This window comes from Stenella coeruleoalba (genome assembly GCF_951394435.1).
Source record: "Stenella coeruleoalba genome assembly, chromosome: 4".
Classification (NCBI taxonomy): domain Eukaryota; kingdom Metazoa; phylum Chordata; class Mammalia; order Artiodactyla; family Delphinidae; genus Stenella; species Stenella coeruleoalba.
This window is the reverse complement of record NC_137149.1, coordinates 70,642,854-70,662,282: the sequence shown is the minus strand read 5'-3', so window position 1 is coordinate 70,662,282 and position 19,429 is coordinate 70,642,854. Positions and strand designations below refer to the sequence as shown.

General features: G+C 40.3%; 1 protein-coding gene across 1 annotated transcript in view; it reads left to right on the top strand.

The window, feature by feature from the left end:
* The window catches only part of TEC (tec protein tyrosine kinase), a 142,487-nt gene that overhangs the window by 90,086 nt on the left and 32,972 nt on the right, over positions 1–19,429 (top strand). The window contains exons 3-7 of the mRNA XM_079921095.1: positions 10,742–10,846; positions 13,964–14,045; positions 14,706–14,834; positions 17,138–17,184; positions 18,371–18,546. Of these exons, the coding sequence (XP_079777221.1) occupies positions 10,742–10,846; positions 13,964–14,045; positions 14,706–14,834; positions 17,138–17,184; positions 18,371–18,546 (539 nt within the window). The remainder of the gene's footprint in view (positions 1–10,741; positions 10,847–13,963; positions 14,046–14,705; positions 14,835–17,137; positions 17,185–18,370; positions 18,547–19,429) is intronic.

Below are 19,429 nucleotides of genomic sequence, written 5' to 3'. Positions count from 1 at the left end.
TGTGGCATGCCTATGCCCCCCTGGGATGGCATATGTCTGAGAGAGCAGGGGCAGAAATAAAGCTAGCCGAAATTATTCTCTGAAACAGCATAGTCACAGAAAAGTGGTGGCTGTGACTGGATATTGTGAAATCAGACCTAAGGAAGGCCTCCTGTCCACTTAGCTGAATCGCCTCCTGTTCGTTTATGTCCTCATTCATTCATGCACTTATGCAAAAAGTTGTTGGGCACGTGCCAGGTGCTGAGGAGGAGGTGGGTGTGTCTTCATTGACCTTCCAGTTGGTGACCTTTACCACGCCTGCCTCGAAGAAGCAGATGATGAGAAAGGAAGAAAGAGGAGTGTAGAACCGGGCACCAGCTTTGGGGGAAGGTATTAAATTAATTTTATTTTTTAACCAGAAATTCATTTAGTACTAGATGAATCAGGTGAATGGATAAGTTGTTTCTAAATCAGAATAAATACTAAGGCAGAGCCTTTATTTAATTGAGAGCTGATTGATTGCCTACTTCTGGCCCATTATGAAGTTATGTTGCTTAATTTTTATACCTATTTTTTTTCTTTTGTCATTGCGGTTTTCCTTTTTTAAGTCTATGATTTGTAACACTAAATTATTAGCAAAGAATTTCTTAGTTTCCAAATGTTCCCAGATGTCAAGGTCCCTGATGGCCGCAGCCATATTTTTTTCAGCTCTATTGAGGTTATAATCAATATATAGTTAACTGCATGTATTTAAATTATATTATTTGAGGAGGTTTTTTTATGGTTGTTTAGATTTCCTACCTAGAATTCTCCTTTATATCTCTCAGTGAGGTTTTCTATTTTTCTTCATATATGTTCTACTCATTTCTTATAAAGTTTATTCCCAGGTATTTAACAAATTTTATCAAAATTGTAGAATTTTTGTCCTTTTATAGGACATAAGAAAAAGTAACTTTTCCCTTAACCATTCCTGTTTCTTACTGAAATAAGAAAAATATCCATCAAATTTCTACTGTTTATACTGTAATAGGAATTGCACCAGAGACAGATCATGTAAGGAGACTTATAAGATTTTCAGCAGTTTAGAGTATCGAATTATTCCTCCTGCTGGAACAATGAGTATTGTGCCCAGCACTAGAAATTTTTGGCGTATATATACACACACACACACACACACACACACACACACACACACATATTCATAGTTTGAATATAATTACAAAATTTTTTTTATCCCAAAGTAGAAAATAATTTACAGTAAATATTTTCTGGGGGGAAAAAACCAGATACAAATCTGCCTATGACACTTATGTGACTTTTATTATTTTATATTACTGAACTACTATCATTTTCACGGTATAGCTACCTGTGCCTAAACATGTATATAAGCATCAATATGACTAATATAACATTTGAAACTCACTAACTTCATTGTGTAGTTTGTAACACAAGCAGCAAAGGAAATGCTATTTTTAGTATTTAAGGAGTTTTGATATATGTATACACTTGTGAATCTATCACTACAATAAAATAATGAACATATCCATTACCCCCCAAAATTTCCCCATGCTTTTTGTAATTCATACCTCCTCTTTCATTCCCACTATCCCTAGGTAATCATTGATCTGATTTTTGACACTATAGATTAGTTTGCATGTATGAGAATTTTAGAATAAACTCATATAGCATGTACTCTTTTTTTTTTTGCGGTACGTGGGCCTCTCACTGTTGTAGCCTCTCCCGTTGCGGAGCACAGGCTCCGGACGCGCAGGCTCAGCGGCCGTGGCTCACGGGCCCAGCCGCTCCGCGGCGTGTGGGATCTTCCCGGACCAGGGCACAAACCCGTGTCCCCTGTATCGGCAGGTGGACTCTCAACCACTGTGCCACCAGGGGAGCCCTAGCATGTACTCTTTTTAAAAAGCTAACTTCTTTCACCTAGCATATTATTTTGAAATACATTCATCTTTTGTATCAATATTGCATTTCTTTTTATTACTGTGAAGTATTTCATTGTTTGTCCAGTCACCTGTTGATGGACATTTGGGTTGTTTCCAGTTTTCAATTAATACAAATAAAGCTTCTGTGAATATTCTTGTACAAGTCTTTGTGTGGTCAGATGCCTTCATTTCTCTCGGGTAAATACAGTGGCCATATTTTTTAATCTCCATGTCTCTTGTGCTTAGCACATTTTCTAGCAATTATTAGATGCTCAGAAAATATTGTCCTAAGTAGTTGCTGGACTTTTCCTGCATTTCTGTGGTAATCAATAGATAGGGCCTAATTACTTTAAAAAATAGCTTCTTTCTCTCTCTTTTTTTTAACACCTTTATTGGAGTATAATTGCTTTACAATGGTGTGTTACTTTCTGCTTTATAACAAAGTGAGTCAGCTATACATATACATATATCCCCATATCTCCTCCCTCTTGTGTCTCCCTCCCACCCTCCCTATCCCACCCCTCTAGGTGGTCACGGAGCACTGAACTGATTTCCCTGTGCTATGCGGCTGCTTCCCACTAGCTATCTATTTTACATTTGTTAGTATATGTAAGTCCATACCGCTCTCTCACTTTGTCCCAGCTTACCCTTACCCCTCCCTGTGTCCTCAAGTCCATTCTCTACGTCTGCATCTTTATTCCTGTCCTGCCCCTAGGTTCTTCATAAACATTTTTTTTCTTTAGATTCCATATATATATATATATATATATATGTATATATATATGTTAGCATATGGTATTTGTTTTTCTCTTTCTGACTTACTTCACTCTGTATGACAGACTCTAGGTCCATCCACCTCACTACAAATAACTCAATTTCGTTTCTTTTTATGGCTGAGTAATATTCCATTGTATATATGTGCCACATCTTCTTTATCCATTCATCTGTTGATGGACACTTAGGTTGCTTCCATGTCCTGGCTATTGTAAATAGAGCTGCAATGAACATTGTGGTACATGACTCTTAAAAAATAGCTTCTTAAAATATTGTTTTATTTCAAGAGAAAGAGCGCTTCTGCTATGATCCTAGTTCCCTAGTTTGCTCTGCAATATTTTATGCATTATAGCTTAATTGTCTACTCCTAGATTTTTTGAGTTCTTGGAGTGTTTGTTGAATTCCTCTGAGGAGAGAGTAGAGAAGCATTGCTATGTTACCTAAAGACACAATGTAAAAGCCAGTAAAGTATTTAAAATATCTCCATTAAATCCTCTGATATATTTGTGGGAAAAAAGGGTTTAAGTGCTGAAAAATTTTAGAAATCTTTTATCTAAAGGCAAAAAAATTATACTAATAACATATTAGTGATTGCGATGGGCTAGATATTGTGTCGAGTGCTTTATGAGTGTATCACAATTAATCCTCACAATAATCTAGGAGATAAGTTATTTTAATAACCCCATTTTACAAATGAGGAAATAGAGACTAAATGAGGTCAATTAATTTGCATTGGGCCACAAAGCTGGCATTTAAATGCAGGTCTGCCTGATAATGAAGGTGTGCTCTCAACCATTATGACACATTGACTCTGCTGTGTTAAAATATTAAACAATACTCAAAATATTTTGGCATGTTCAGTAAGTTAAAAAAAAGTCCATGTAGGTAAGTAAAGAGAGCCTTGAGTCTAGCAATAAAGTCAATTGTTGTACGTATTATTCACATAAATATTTCTAAAAGTTAATTGACTTGACAAGTTTCTTTCCTAATAACTTCTGACTTTGTATTTAAAGTCACTTTTGGGACTTCCCTGGTGGCGCAGTGGTTCAGAATCCACCTGCCAATGCAGGGGACACGGGTTCGAGCCCTGGTCCGGGAAGATCCCACATGCCACGGAGCAGCTAAGCCCATGTGCCACAACTACTGAGCCTGCGCTCTAGAGCCTGCGAGCGACAACTGCTGAGCCCATGTGCCACAACTACTGAAGCCCACATGCCTAGAGCCCGTGCTCCGCAACAATAAAAGCCACTGCAATGAGAAGGCCACACACCACAGCGAAGAGTAGCCCCCACTCGCCGCAACTAGAGAAAGCCCGCACGCAGCAACGAAGACCCAACGTGGCCAAAAATAAATAAATAAATAAATCTGTGACTCTATTTAAAAAAAAAAAGAACTAAGCTAGGTAAATCAGTTTTAGACTTATTTGAAAATACTTACATTAGTAAGTTTTGCTTTCAACTATAATAAAACATACCTGGTATTAGTTTTTAAAAGTTCCCTTGGGTCGCAGAAGAGAGTTGGCATGAGGGTTGCCAGAAGTATAGAAAAATCATAAGAGTAAGTGATCACTCAGGGGGGAATAAAAACTCTAACTTTGAATACAGTGAAAAACTATCTCCAGAAACCTTATAATTACCTATATCAGCACAATCTTATATGAAGATTATTGTGTGATTTTGAAAATGAAATTTTTTGCCTTCAGATTCCTTATAATTTATCCTGTTTTTATTCTGGATGTTATCTTAGAAACCATAATCTTCATAATTAAGCCATGCTTATGTATGTAACTACTGGCTTCTTAATGTTAAAGTACCCTTTTTATGTGTTTGTTTAGTGTAAAATCACTTTATAAAATGTAAAGCCACTATGTCAGTTATTATTATGAGCTGATTAAAAGGGAGGAAAACAATACTAGGATGCCACGTTTTTGGTTTTGCTTTCTTCCGCTTTTCACTAGAATTTCGTACTTAGCAAAGAGGGGATGTTTCATCATAGAATCACCAAGTTGGAAATGCCTTTATTTTATTTATTCTACTTCTCCTGATACCAGAAAGATCTACATCAAAATTATTCCCAGTATCCTCAAAAAAAAAAAAAAAGTCATATCCATCTTGAGGTTTTCTTTCTTTCTCATGATTAATGTGTCCTGCTGCCCTTGAGGCCCATTCTTTTAACTCTTTCTTTTAACTCTGTTCTGAGTAGAAAGGGAAAAGAACCTTCGTGTATAAAATAGACCTTTGGCTCATTGGAGATTTTTGGTAGAATACATCATTTTCTTTCTTTTTTCAAGGGTTGACTAGAACTCTTTTAAGTCTGTATCATGGTTCTTTGGTACCTCTGTGCCTCGCTGATGGTAGAAGAAAGGAAGCCAGAATCAATCTTTAATCAATGCGGCTGAGTGAAGAAATGATCATGATGGAATACAGTGAATGGCAGTAGTAAGCTTTGGTGCTGTCCGTCTGCTGAGGACTGCAAGATCTAGGAATTCTATTTTATATTTTATTGTATATAACATATCTTTTGTCTGTATTCTCTGGATGGTCCCTTGTCACTAAGCATGCCACGTCAGCAGCCATATTGGTGTTTGTATTTATGGTCTGTTTTTTTTTTTTTTTTTTTTGCGATACGCGGGCCTCTCACTGCTGTGGCCTCTCCCGTTGCGGGGCACAGGCTCTGGACGCGCAGGCTCAGCAGCCATGGCTCACGGGCCCAGCCGCCCCGCGGCATGTGGGATCTTCCCAGACCGGGGCACGAACCTGCGTCCCCTGCATCAGCAGGCGGACTCTCAACCACTGCGCCACCAGGGAAGCCCTATGGTCTGTTTCAATTGTTGTGTCCTATGGAGAAAGAACAGAGGCTGACTAAACAATTTAGTGGGACCAAATGGAGGCCTAATGATAGGCTGACAGCGTGTGTGCAAACAGATGTGCGTACTTCGATAGTTGGAAGTAAGAGAGGGGAGGAAGAGGCCGTCACATGGCACACAGTATTGCAAGCCTGAGGACGCCAGACGAACTGGTTTGGGGAGAGGGATTCAATTCCAGCAAACACCCCAGCCGTCACATTCAATCAAGTAAGCTGTTAGTTTAAATCTTATTTATTGTCCAGTTTGTTTGCACTTAACTTGTGAACTCTTAACATTCTTATAGTTGTTAAGAGTTATAAGCATGAGAAATTTCCACTGAGTTTATGTTTGTACTTAGTTAAGTGGTATCAAGTTACTAAAGTGTACGTGGCACTTAAGAATTCAGGGTTGGAATTAAGAGTTCAGGTCCTGGTTTGTTGTATGACTTTCAGCCAGTTAATTATACCCTTTAAGTCTTGATTTCTTCATCTGTAAAATGGGGTGACAAGAGTTCCCATAATTATGTGAAGATTCATTGAGTGACCATGTGAGAGGTGCATATAATGCCTGGCTCAGAGTGAACGCTCTGTAGTTGTTAGGTTTTGACATAAAATAATTTTCTTTTTCTAAAATAAGAGTCCAGAAATATTCAGGCTTGAGAGACCGGGAGTCAGGTAAAAGCTTTTGCGATTTTGAGAGATCTGGGTTCAGTTCTGGCTCAGCCTCTTAGCCAGTCTTGTTACCTCTCAGACGCTCAGTTTCCTAACAATTTCCCAGGGTTGTTGTGAAGACTAATTAATAGTAAATGCTGCCATTTAGGGAGTGACTTCCCTGTGCCAGACACTGTACTGAGCACCTACGTACCTTATCTTTATTCCTGCTTATAGCTTAATGAAGTGAGGAGTATTATCCTATTCCTGAAGACAGAGGAACTGAGAGAAGGCAGAGCGTGGCTGGGCTCAGGATCTGCCTGCCTCCAAAGCCCATGCGCCTGACCTGAGGTCCCTTTGCAATGCACAGGTGATTCATCCAGTAGATTCCTTCTGTGGCAGGCAGCTGGGAATAGCCACATTAGGAACAAAAGTTGTGATATAAGGGAAAGGGAGGGATCCTTGTAATACTGGAGGGAAACTCTTACTGCGTGTAATGGGTCTCAGGATGCCTTGGGAGAGGGGTGTAGAAAGGAGGACCTGAGTCTGGGTGTTCTGTAGATACACCTGGGGCCAGCCCTGGATATTTGTATACAATTATAAAAAATTAGTTTAATTTAGGATTGTTATTGATATTTTAAAACGTATTTTAATTCTGGAAATTAAAGGAAAACTGTGTATCTTGTAAGACTTGCCCAGGGGCAGGATCTCTTTCACCTAAATCCCAGTTCTGCCGTTCAGTTGATGTGTGGTTTTAAGCAAGTCATATTTCATCTCTTTGTCTAGTTTCCCCATTTAAGCTGGTTTACAAATGGGTGAAATGGCCATTACTTACCTCTTCCTAATTTGGTCTCAAATAACCATTTTGGTGTCCTTTCCTACACTTCCCCTGAACCACCCTGAACTTCAGCCATAATGCATTTCTTCCTGTTCCCTAAATCAGTGCTTTGTTGTTTTTGCTGCCTGAATTCTCTTCTCCACTTTCTCTAAAGAAAAACTCCTACTTATCCTTTCAAAACCAAAGTATCAGTTTTCCTCCCAAAAGCTTCCCCAGCTTTTCCTGGCCCAATCACTGTCTCACTCCGTAGTATACCATGAGCGCATGACTTCGTCTTTATTGGATGATGAATCACTTCCCTCTTCCCCTTCCACCTACCATATGGTTGTGAATTCCTCTTGAGGAAACCCTCAGCCCCCTTGCATAACGTTGAAGCTGCAGCACACAGTGCTGTGCTTCGTGTCTGATCAGTGTTTGCTGGCAGGATAGGTAAAATAATGAATGGCCAACTTAAGCGTGAACCTTTATCTGCAAACTTCATAGCAAAGTATTTGGATTAATAAGCCAAAATATTAGCATAATACAATATATGATATATCATGGAACATGTATTTAGGGGGCATAAGCCAGCCCAGCATACCAGTCATCTCAAATTTTCCTGTGTGGATTGACTGACATCTGACAGCTGCTTTTAGTCACAGGGGCAAGTGGTGAGTGGAGACAGGCATCTCAGAAGCCGACCACAGTCTGCTGCTCAAGAAAGAGAGCCGGTAGGTGATAAATGACCCCAGAGCAGTGTCTGGAAAAACTCCATGATGTCAACAGGGATTTTCTCCAGAGTTGGGGGATTCAAGGTCATTTGATTTTCTTTGTGCTGTTAGTATTTTCTAAGGTTTCTACGGTGAACCCGTGTGACTTATTAATAGGAGGATGGCGCTCTGGAAGTTTCTTTTGCACACTAACTGGCATAGGTCCAGGAGCAGGGTAAGTGGCCCTGTCTGACCAGACCCTTTGGTACTGTGCAGCAGGTTCTTTACAAGCTGGTCCCTGCTCACCTTTCCATCCTGCCTCATGTACCCTGTCCTTCAGCCACACTGACCTTTTTTTTCCACTTATTTATTTTATGTGGCAAACACTCATAGATATGATACTACAGGTCACTCTTCTAAGCACTTTGCAAATACTAACTCATTTAACTCTCATAACTATCTAATAGTATCCATGAAGTGGATACTATTATTATTTCTGTTTTATAGATGAGGCAACCTAGGTCATTCTGGAATATGTGTTTCATCCCACGTGCTGTGCTGTTCATTCCCTCCCTATGATATTATCGGAATTTCTTTTCTGAAATTATCGTGTAAGTCTTGGTTCCTCTATGTTCTCTTAGCATCTTTTTAATATTCAGTACTTACTACGTTGGATGATAAAGTTGCTGTGTATGTCTCTCCCACAGGTAAACTTGGGCAAGTGACTTAATTTTTGTTTCTTCCGTCTGTCAGATGTGTCTAATAACACTTATCTCACAGAGGATCTGAGGATTAAATGGCTCCATATTTGGACCGTATGCTCAGGAAATGAGCTTTTCCTATAGGGACTTGATATATTCCTTGACACAGTTGCTGGCACAGAACAGGTGTTGTCCTGTGGGAAACTGAGTGGAAGGGGCAGAAGGAAAGCCTGGGTGACCCAAAGTCAAGGCCACTGCAGGAGAAGAGAGCGGAGCACCCCCAAATGCCTCGTTAACAGCTTGAGCGGAAGACAGCTGAGCGAAGGCTCTTGGGTTTGGTCATAGGTGGTGTTTTTGAGAACAGCTTTAGCAGGTGTGACGAGAGGGGAGGCAGATCGCAAGTGGTTAAGGAGGAGTGGGTGGGAAGGAAATGAAGACTGGTGGTGTAATAATCTCTCTTTCAGCAAGGGAAGAACAGAGTTAGGGCAGTAGCAGGGCCAGAAGAAGGTTCTTGGTATGGATGGCAGAGGCCTGAAGGTGTCTATAAGCAGGAGAAGTAAAATCTCAGGCCATGCTCAGAATCCAGGTTGCCCCCTCAGGGACTTGGCTCCATTAATTTTGTCACCTGTTTGCAGCTGGGACATCCAAGGTCTGGGGAGCTTTAGGACCCCAGCTTTCAGTTGGGATCCTTGGGTAATGTGTTTAACCTGTCTGAGCTGCAGTTTCATCATCTGTAAAATGAGAATTTTGTGAGCATGAAAGGAAATGACATCTGTTAAGTGCTACTACAGCGTCCTTAGCTGTTGTGTCCTTTTAACCTTCTCATAGAGGCAGGATGACAGAGAAGAAAAAAGGGTAAATCTTAGGGTGCTTTAGACCTGCAGAAGGAAGAAGTTGGGGGTGTGCTCCTGGGACAGCTGTTCTCTTCTCCATGAAGTAGGGGAATGGGAAGGGTTTGTAGCTCTGATCAGACTGGTGGGCTCCATAGAGGCCACCAGGTTCTCTCCACTAGAGATACACAGAAGACCTGAGGACAGCAGCGAAGGCCTGGCTAAGCACAAAGAGGACAGTTAGGATTGTTTTGTGACCTTCTGCAGCCAGGCACGCATGAGTCGAAAAAGGTGTGCGTAGAACTGGGGGCTGACGGAAATGCCGGGGTACGGGGATTCGTGTGCTGGGGGGTGGGTGGCAGGGGGAGAGAGGGAGGGTGGGAGGATACACTGGTGAAATGACAGCCAGACGTCACATGGGAGCTGATGGCCTGGGAGGGTTGGCAGGTCTGAAGGTCACATGGTCACAGTGAGGATGCAGCGCTGGTTACTGGGAGCAGGATAGGGACCCCAAAGATTGTGGCCAGAGGGGAGTTTCAGAGTATTAGGTGAAGCAATTTTGAATGACTAGGGCCAGGGGAGGGCTGGGTCACCCAAAATAATCCAATGTTCTTCATCTTCATTTCTCTACTTTTCTTCTGTTCTTTGTCATATGACTATCTACACCCCCTCCTAAAATAACCTTAGTCTTTATACAGCTTTTTGTGTGGGATGTATCAGTTAATATAATTCAGTAAACATTTTTTATTTCTTCATTGTATTTGTAATAATTTTTCACGGATACGGTATATCAAGTTATCTTTGCACATACTACTTTGTATCTTCCGGATTTTTCCCTGGGATAAATTCTCAGATGTGAGATTACTGTGCTCAAGACTGAATGATTCGGAGGAGGGAGTCTTGGTATGTCATTAGTTACTTGCTGTAGGGAGATTTGCATTGAGCAGGGAGGAAGGGCAATAGGGAAGGAAAAAAAAAAAGAAAAAGAAAAAGAAAATTCAAATATAGACTCTGAATGGAGGCTTTGTGTGAGCGCCCTGTGTCCATCTCACATCCTCCTGAGTTCTGTGTGCTGGAGTGGAAGATGTAACTGGTGGAGTTTGCATTTGTGATTGAGTGTTTGGTTTGGTCTCTGATGCTTTCATTTTCGGGGGAGAGGGGGTGGCTGTCATCAAGAAGTTGAAGAAGTTGCAGTGTGTGTCTGAGAGGAAGGCACAATCAAAGGGACTCTCTTTCTAAACAGATCTAGAGCTTTTGGAGGAGGGCAAGGACAGCAATTTCATCTTTGGAAATTAAAGAACTTAATTATTTTGATTACAATCCTCAGTGTTAGTATTTTGAATAATTTTAACAATATAGGGAGACATGATTTAGATAATTATTAAGGAAATCGTAATATTTTGAATCAGTGATTTTTTTAAAACAAATATTATTATTAATAACATTTTTTCCTTAACTTATGATTGGAATGGTTCTCCTTTTTTTTTTCTTTTAACAGAAAAAGTACAGAAAGGGATTTATTGATGTGTCAAAAATCAGATGTGTGGAAATAGTGAAGAATGATGATGGTGTCATTCCCTGTCAAAATAAATATCCATTTCAGGTGAGCTGGCATATTTTTGTGACAGTGAAATTCTGGGCTTTTAGTCATGCTTACTATTTGACGTTAGTGTTTCCTGTCATTGCTTTGTTGATTGATTTCTTTCAGCTTTGTTGAAGTATAATTGACACATAAGAATTATATATATTTAAGGTGTATGATTTGATGTTTTGGTATATGTAAACATTGTGAAATGATTGCTACAATCAAGCCAATTGACATATCCATCACTTCACATAGTTGCCATTTTCTTTTCTTCCCTTCTTTTTTTGTTTTCTTTTTTTGGTGGTGAGAATACTTAGCTACCTTCTTAGCAAATTTCATATATGCAGTGTTGTTAACTGTAGTCCCTATGCTGTACTTTAGATCTCCAGAACTCATTCATCTTGCATAACTGAAACTTTGTACCCTTTGACCAACATCTCCCCATTGCCCCCCTTCACCTGCCCCTGGCAACCACTTTTTTGCTCTCTATTTCTAAGAGTTTGTTTAAAATTCTACATCTGAGGTCATGTAATATTTCTCTTTCTGGTTTATTTTGCTTAGCATAATGTCCTCCAGGTTTACCATGTTGTTGCAAGTGGATGGATTTTCTTTTTTAAAGCTGAATAATATTCCACTGTGTGTGTGTGTGTGTATGTGCGTGTGTATCAATTGTCTTTATTTATTCATCTGTCCGCGGACATCTCCTCATGTTTACCCACCTGAGGCTCTCAGAACCCGCTCCCTTTTGGGTTTTCATAGAGGCTTCATTACATGGGCATGATGGTTCACATCATCGGCCATTGATGATTGAACTCAATCTCCAGCTCCTCTCCCCTCCTCAGAGGTGGGGGGTAGTGGGACTGAAAGTTCCAACCCTCTAATCATGGGGTTGGCTTCACTGGCAACCAGCTCCCATCCCTAGGGGCTCTCCAGTAGTCACTTTATTAGTATAACAAAAGACACCCGTATCATTCTCAGCACAGGAAATTCCAAGAGTTTTCTAGGAGCTCTGTGCTGGGAACCAGGGGAGAGACCAAATATATATTTCTTATTGTGAATCACAGTATCACAGGTATGAAAGTCATGGGCCAAATGAGGCAACTACAGCCCCACGTCCCTCTTAGAGCTTTATCTTTACTTCTTTATCACATCTCATTTTCTGTCTTGTAGCAAGGTATTTGATTTATTTTTGTATCTCATGTAGTCCCAGCAAAGTGCTAGTTGGATGAGTTAATCACTGAGCAGAATATAGCAGTATTTGTTCTATGGTGTTCCCATTGCTGTTTGACCGCACTTATTTGATTAAAGTGAATGAGAAGGGATTGTCAACAAAAAATTAATCAGTTGATCTAAGAAAGAAATGGAAAATTCTATTCAAGCCAAATTTGAGGATTATAACCTGGGGAGAGAATCTCAGAAAGCTCTGAGAACTATTCTGCCCATTAGAAGTCAAGACACAGTTATGTAAGTTTCTTGAGGCAGAGGGCTGGACATCGTATGACGTATTATTGACAGTTTACATATTCCAGATCTAAGTGGCATCACAGTGGGTCACGTGACCCCTTACAAGATCAGGAAGGAATGCTATCTTTTTTTTTTTTTTTTTTTTTGCGGTACGCGGGCCTCTCACTGTTGTGGCCTCTCGCATTGCGGAGCACAGGCTCCGGACGCACAGGTTCAGCAGCCATGGCTCACGGGCCCAGCCGCTCCGCGGCATGTGGGATCTTCCCGGACCGGGGCACGAACCCGTGTCCCCTGCATCGGCAGGCAGACTCTCAACCACTGCGCCACCAGGGAAGCCCCAGGAATGCTATCTTTAAGGAGTTGTCTTGTTGCTGCTAGGAGAATGTTGCTCTTTAGGGTTGAGCAGGTATTTCTGCTGATGGGGGGGTTTGGTGATGCATAATAGAGTTATACAATGCACAGTGCAGGGAGAGAGGAGGCCAAAGGGCAGAGAAGAATTTTTTGTTTAAATTTCTCTTGTCTTGCCATAAAAATATGACTTTTATTCCACAGGATTATCTATTGAATATGGTCAGGAACAGCCAATTATTGATGAAAGAGCTATGTGTGTTCAATCCAGTGACATGGTAAAAGGAGGTTTCTAGCCAGATTTGTGTTTTGTTTTGTTTTTGTTTTTGGCCGCAAGCAGCTTGTGGGATCTTACAGGACCTTAGTTCCCTGGACAGGGATCCAACCCAGCACCCCCAGCAGTGGAAGCATGGAGTCCTAACCACTGGACCACCAGGGAAGTCCCCAGATATTTTTTTAGTCAATTGAGGTGTTTCTGCCTTGTGACTGACCATCAAGGATAAAGTGATAGACCAAAGACAAAATTCTTGGATTGGTTTCCCATGCTTAATTTTATTCTGAATATTAAGAATAAGACTGTTTAATTGCTTACCTGGAGGTACCTCTGAAAGAGGTACTGTGGTTAAAAGTTTGGGCTCTGGAGCCAGAATCCTGGCTTTCTGGATGACCAGCCAAATGCTGATGGACAGGTAACTTAAGGGACACCATTTGCAGTGCATTCTATGTGAATACTGCCTCTGGGAGTGATCTAGAATTGGGGTGTCTTGCATAGACCTTAGTCTCCTCCTCTGTAAAATGGAAATACTGATACCTTGATGGTAGGATTAGTTGAGTTACTGTCTGTAAAGCACAAAGTATAGAGTTGGGGTGGTCAGTGCTTAATTAAGCTACCTACTGCAGTTATTTATAGTGGCAAAAGGAAGGTATAGGAGTGATGTTGAAACAGTAGTCCATTCATCTCAAATATTATTCAGAAAAATATTCGATTGGAGTAGTCCCTGTTATACCAAGTTTACTTAAGGAACTTTAGTTTATTAGATCGCAAGAAATAACAAGACTGGCAAGGCATCCTGGCCTGTGTATATATATTTTTTCTGTAGAAGCACAGTCCTTTGTAAAATGTGTATCCCACTGGATGGAGACATGAAGAAATAGATGTGTTTTTGTAAGAAGGGAATCTAGGTTCTTTGGATCAGAAGTAATTGACTTTTGGTCAGTCATTTCAGAATCCTTTATTGATGCCTGTGGTGCCAAGGGCTCTGTGCTAGGCAAGATGCTGTGTCTAAGCTTTTCTCACCTGTTCCATCTTTTGTCTTATTTCAGGTTGTGCATGATGCCAACACACTTTACATTTTTGCACCCAGTGCACAAAGCAGGGACCGGTGGGTGAAGAAGTTAAAAGAAGGTAAAACTCATATAATGAAATATTAATCTGTACATAATTTCAGAATATAACATTGTTGTCACTAAGAAAGAGATACGGCTAGTGTATCTTGCATTTATAATCTTTTAATCTACAATAAATGTTTCTCCAAGAACGTTCTCTGTTACTGTAAGTGACACATGTTGAAGTTAACTTCCTTTTTTATAATCTGGTTCCTTCTAGTGGCATATACATAGTTTTTAAGAAGAACATGCTTTCATTTAATGTGTAATACATTTGGAGGTGACTAAGCACTGGGCTTTTATGGTAACAGGATTTGGTATTTTCTAAGAAATTGCCTATGTAGTCAACATTTGATGCGGATGAATTGACTTGTATGTAAAGTATATTAATCAGTGATTTGACCTGCATAATCCTCATTGCTTTTTCTGCAGAACAAAATGGTGGTGGGCTGACTTTTGTGTTTATCCATCACGGTGTAGCAGAGGTCACTTCTGTTACCAAGGGTGCCTCACCCTTTCACCTTGTGAAAGAGAACTCTATGGATTTTCTGAATGCTGGATTATATGTTATGAAGGTTTCCTCATAATAAACGTAGTATTTGAGAAAGAATGATCAACCGGAAACATTCTGTTATCTCTGTACATTTCACTCATCATTTAATGTGTCTATGAATTACAGAAATACAGAACAACAATAATATTATGATTAAATATCATCCTAAATTTTGGGCAGACGGAAGTTATCAGTGTTGCAGACAAACTGAAAAACTAGCGCCTGGATGTGAAAGATATAATCTGTTTGAAAGTAGTAAGTATTAATTTTATTCTGTAGTTATATTGTGCTCAGGATGTACATACTGTTGGTATTATTGGGAGAAAGTGACATGATTTTGATTTTGATGTTGGTTAAATATGGCCTTCACACTTTCTAGCATGGTGTAAACATAGTGTAGGTGTATTTTTGTAAGAATACTTTTATTTAGTGAGCAGTAGGACCATCTCATGGAATCAGAAGGTCTGTTTTTGGGAGTTTTGTTTTTTTTTTCTTTTTTTTTTTTTTTTTTTGGCGGTATGCGGGCCTCTCAGTGTTGTGGCCTCTCCCGTTGCAGAGCACAGGCTCAGGATGCACAGGCTTAGTGGCCATGGCTCACGGGCCCAGCCGCTCCGTGGCATGCGGGATCTTCCCGGACCGGGGCACGAACCCGCGTCCCCTGCATCGGCAGGCGGACTCTCAACCACTGCGCCACCAGGGAAGCCCTGTTTTGGGAGTTTCTATCACAATATGAAAGCCTACTAAAAATGACTCTGTTAAAACTGTGAGCCTAATGTAGCACCATCAGCAGCTTTTCTCTTCTCTTTTTTTTAAGCTTTACTGAGATATAATTAACAAAATTGTAACATACTTAAATTTTACAATGAGGTGACTGGATATACTTATCTATCCATTGGAAAGGGTTCCTCCCATTGAGTTAATAAACACATCCATCACCTTGCATGTTTACGTGTGTGTGTGTGTGTGTGTGTGTGTGTGTGTGTGTGTGTGAAAACATTTAAGTTCTACTCTCTTGGTAAACTTCAGTTATACACTACAGTGCTGTCAGCTATAGTCATCATGTTATATGTTAGATCCTCAGATCTTATTTATCTTTTTTTCTTGCTCTCTATATATTTTAATTGAGTTGTAATTAACATACCTTATTCATCTTATAACTGAAAGCTTGTACCCTTTTACTAGCATCTCTATTTCCTCCACCCCCCATCCCCTGGCAACCATTTTTCTACTCTCTATTTCTATGAGTTTGACTTTTTTTTTTTTTTAAGCTTCCCCATGTAAGTGATACCATGTGGCATTTGTCCTTCTTGGTCTGGCTTATTTCACTTACCATAATGCCCTCCAACTTTATCCATGTTGTCACAAATGATAGGATTTCCTTCTCTTTCCAAGGCTGAATAATATTCCATTCTCTCTCTCTATATGCCACATTTTCTTTATCTAGTCATCTGTTGATGGGTGCTTAGGTTGTTTCTATATCTTGGCTATCGTGAATAATGCTACTGTGAACATGAGAGTGCAGATATCTCTTTAAGGTATTGATTTTGTTTCTTTTGTGTATATACCCAGAAGTGGGATGGCTGGATCATATGGTAGTTGTATTTTTAATTTTGGGGGGAACCTCTATATTATTTTCCATAGTGGCTGCATCAGTTTACATTCCCACCAGCAGTGCACAAGCATCCCCTTTTCTCTACATCCTTACCAGCATTTGTTATCATGTGTGGTTTTTATAATTGCTATCCTAATATGTATAAGGTGGTATCTTATTGTGGTTTGACTTGCATTTCCCTAATGATTAGTTATGTCGAGCACCTTTTAAGGTACCTGTTGGCCATTTGTATGTCTTCTTTAAAAAAAAGTGTCTGGGGCTTCCCTGGTGGCGCAGTGGTTGAGAGTCCGCCTGCCGATGCAGGGGACATGGGTTCGTGCCCCGGTCCGGGAAGATCCCACATGCTGTGAAGCGGCTGGGCCCGTGAGCCATGACCGCTGAGCCTGCGCTTCCGGAGCCTGTGCTCCGCAACGGGAGAGGCCACAACAGTGAGAGGCCCGCATACCGCAAAAAAAAAAAAAAATAATAATAATAAAAAAAATTTAAAAAGTGTCTGTTTAGGTCCTTTGTCCACTTTTAAATGAGTTATTATTATTATTTGTTTTAACTATTGAGTTGTGTGCATTCCTTGTATATTTTGGATGTTAACCCCTTCTCAGATATGTGGGATGAAAATATTTTCTCCCCTTCTGTTGGCTGCCTTTTCATTTTGTTGATGGTTTCCTTTGCTGAGCAGAAGCTTTTTGGTTCTGATGTAGTCCCATTTGTTTACAGTGAACAAGGCATGGCCCCAATCCCTGTGGCATTTACAGTCTGTTCAAGAAGGCAGAAATACAAACCGGCTTTAACAGCATTTAAAAAAATCTGTTCTAAAATAGTATTACAAGCAAAATGCACCAGAGTGAGAGAGTCTGAGTGGACTTCTTGTTAGGGGTTCATTTTTACTTAAAACTATCAATCATTGGTAGATGGCATTTTGACCTGTTTTTGTCGTTGTCATTTTCAGGTATAAGAAAAGCACTACCTCGAGCACCAGCACCAGAAACAAAGACGGTAAGCTGGTCTTTAATGTTCGGAAACATTTGCAGTTTATTAAGTATGTTTATGTTCATTCCTGTGATGCTGCTCCCTGCAAGGATCACATCGGAAATGGATAGACTATGGCTCACTTGATTTTTTTTTTTTTTTTTGGTGTCAAATAATGTCAATTTAATTGTATCAGATATTACCATCTGGCATTCTGCCTGTATTTTGGCTTCAAGAATTATACAAGAGGCATGGGACTTTAAAGGAATATTTCAGTCTTAAGACCACAGTATTATGACGAAGGAGTGACTGTGAATAGTGGAGTATGGTAGAAAACACATGCACTTTGGACTCCCGAGGAGCCTTGATCCAGCATGAATCTGATATGAGTGCCTTTGGGTGGGATACTTCAGCCATTGCTTCCTCAGCTGTAAAATGGAAGTTATATACTCTACGTCATGGGATTAGGATTAAGAATAAATGAGAATGCAGGTGAACTTATTTACAAAACAGAAACAGACTCACAGATGTAGAAAACAAATGTATGGTTACCAGAGGGGGAGGGGGATAAATTAGGAGTTTGGGATGAGCAGCTACAAACTACTATATATAAAACAGATAAACAACAAGGTCCTACTGTATAGCACAGGGAACTATATTCAATATCCTGTGATACACCCTAATGAAAAACAATATGTAAAAGAATATATACTGAATCACTTGGCCGTACATGAGAAACTCACACATTGTAAATCAACTATACTTCAATTAAAAAGAAATGAGAAACCGTATGCTGGCTAGGTACTAAGAGTGTGCCTTGCACACAGCAGGCACAAAGCAGTGCAGATTCCTTTGAGTGGGAGGAGACCTGACAGAAGTAGTTCTGCTTTTCCCCCCTGCAGGCCGTTAAATGGTGGGTCTGCCTTTAGTCCTCCTGGTTTCTACTCACGTTACCCTTGCCTCTCCCTGGAAAGCTAGTCCTGACACTGAGCAGAAGCCGTTTGATGTTTAAAGACAGCTTTTGCTCTTGTCCTAAATTCTGAAGCCCATGAGAGGTCCAGTAGCATCAATATCATCGAACTCATGGTGCGGGTTCACCAGGTTATCTAAAGCAGACTTTATACTGTGGGGACATGCGCATTGCTTGGTGTTTTACTGCACACCCAGTTTCAAACAGAAGACTAAACTTTTATATGTTACCTCCTTTTCTTAGCGAAGGCCTCCCCCACCAATTCCACCTGAAGAAGAAGGTAATAGTGAAGAAATAGTTGTAGCCATGTATGATTTCCAAGCGACAGAAGCACATGATCTCAGATTAGAGAGAGGCCAGGAGTATATCATATTGGAAAAGAATGATGTTCATTGGTGGAAAGCAAGAGATAAATATGGGTAGGTATTCCCTCTCTGTGGATGATACACAGTGGGTGGCTGGGAGTGAAATACTGAGTGAGAAGAGGATAACCTGTAACTGTCATGTAATGAGGCTAGTTCAGCGGCCATAAATGAAAATATATGTTATTACTTTGCAGTAACACAATGTATTCTTAGTAGTGACTCCATAAATATAAATGAATCAACCACTCCTTTCCAGAAATTAGAATCCATTACACGGGTCTCTTTCTCATCCATTATATGTCTAATTGGATTGTTTGCTCTTGGGGGAAATTACATTTTAGGTCCCTTCCCCCCGCACCCCACCCCCAAGGTAAAGTAATCTTAGATTTGTCTAAGAGAGAGAGAATGTGTGTGTGTGCGTGCGTGTGTGTGTGTGTGTCTTTCTGTCTATATGTATGTGCATATGCGTCTATGTCTAAAATACATACATTCAAGAAATTTAAAAACAAACATTATTTATACAAAATAATTTAGGATTTAAAGAGAATAGTCCTTTCAATCTTATTATTGGTAAATAATGGGTAAATGTGGATAAACGTAGGGGATGAGCCTTCGGCTTCATTAAGAAAGCTCTGCATCCTGAGCTTACCTCTGAAATATAATCCTGTTTATATTCTGAGTTCCTGTGGATAGGAAGAGGAGGACCTTTTTGTCCTGGTTAGAGCATGTCCTCCCTCCAAGTCTGCTTTCTCACCTCCTGTCCCACCCCCAGTTCTAGTTCTGTGTTCCTCAGGTCACTTCTGGAGAAGCAGTGGAAGCCTCTGGGTTGGGCAGGGTCCGTGTCTTCTGCTCACTTCTCAGCAGTGGTAGATCTCCTGAGTGCTGGTTTGCTGTGCATTATTACCTTTTTGGAAACCTTTTAATCCAAGTTTACAAG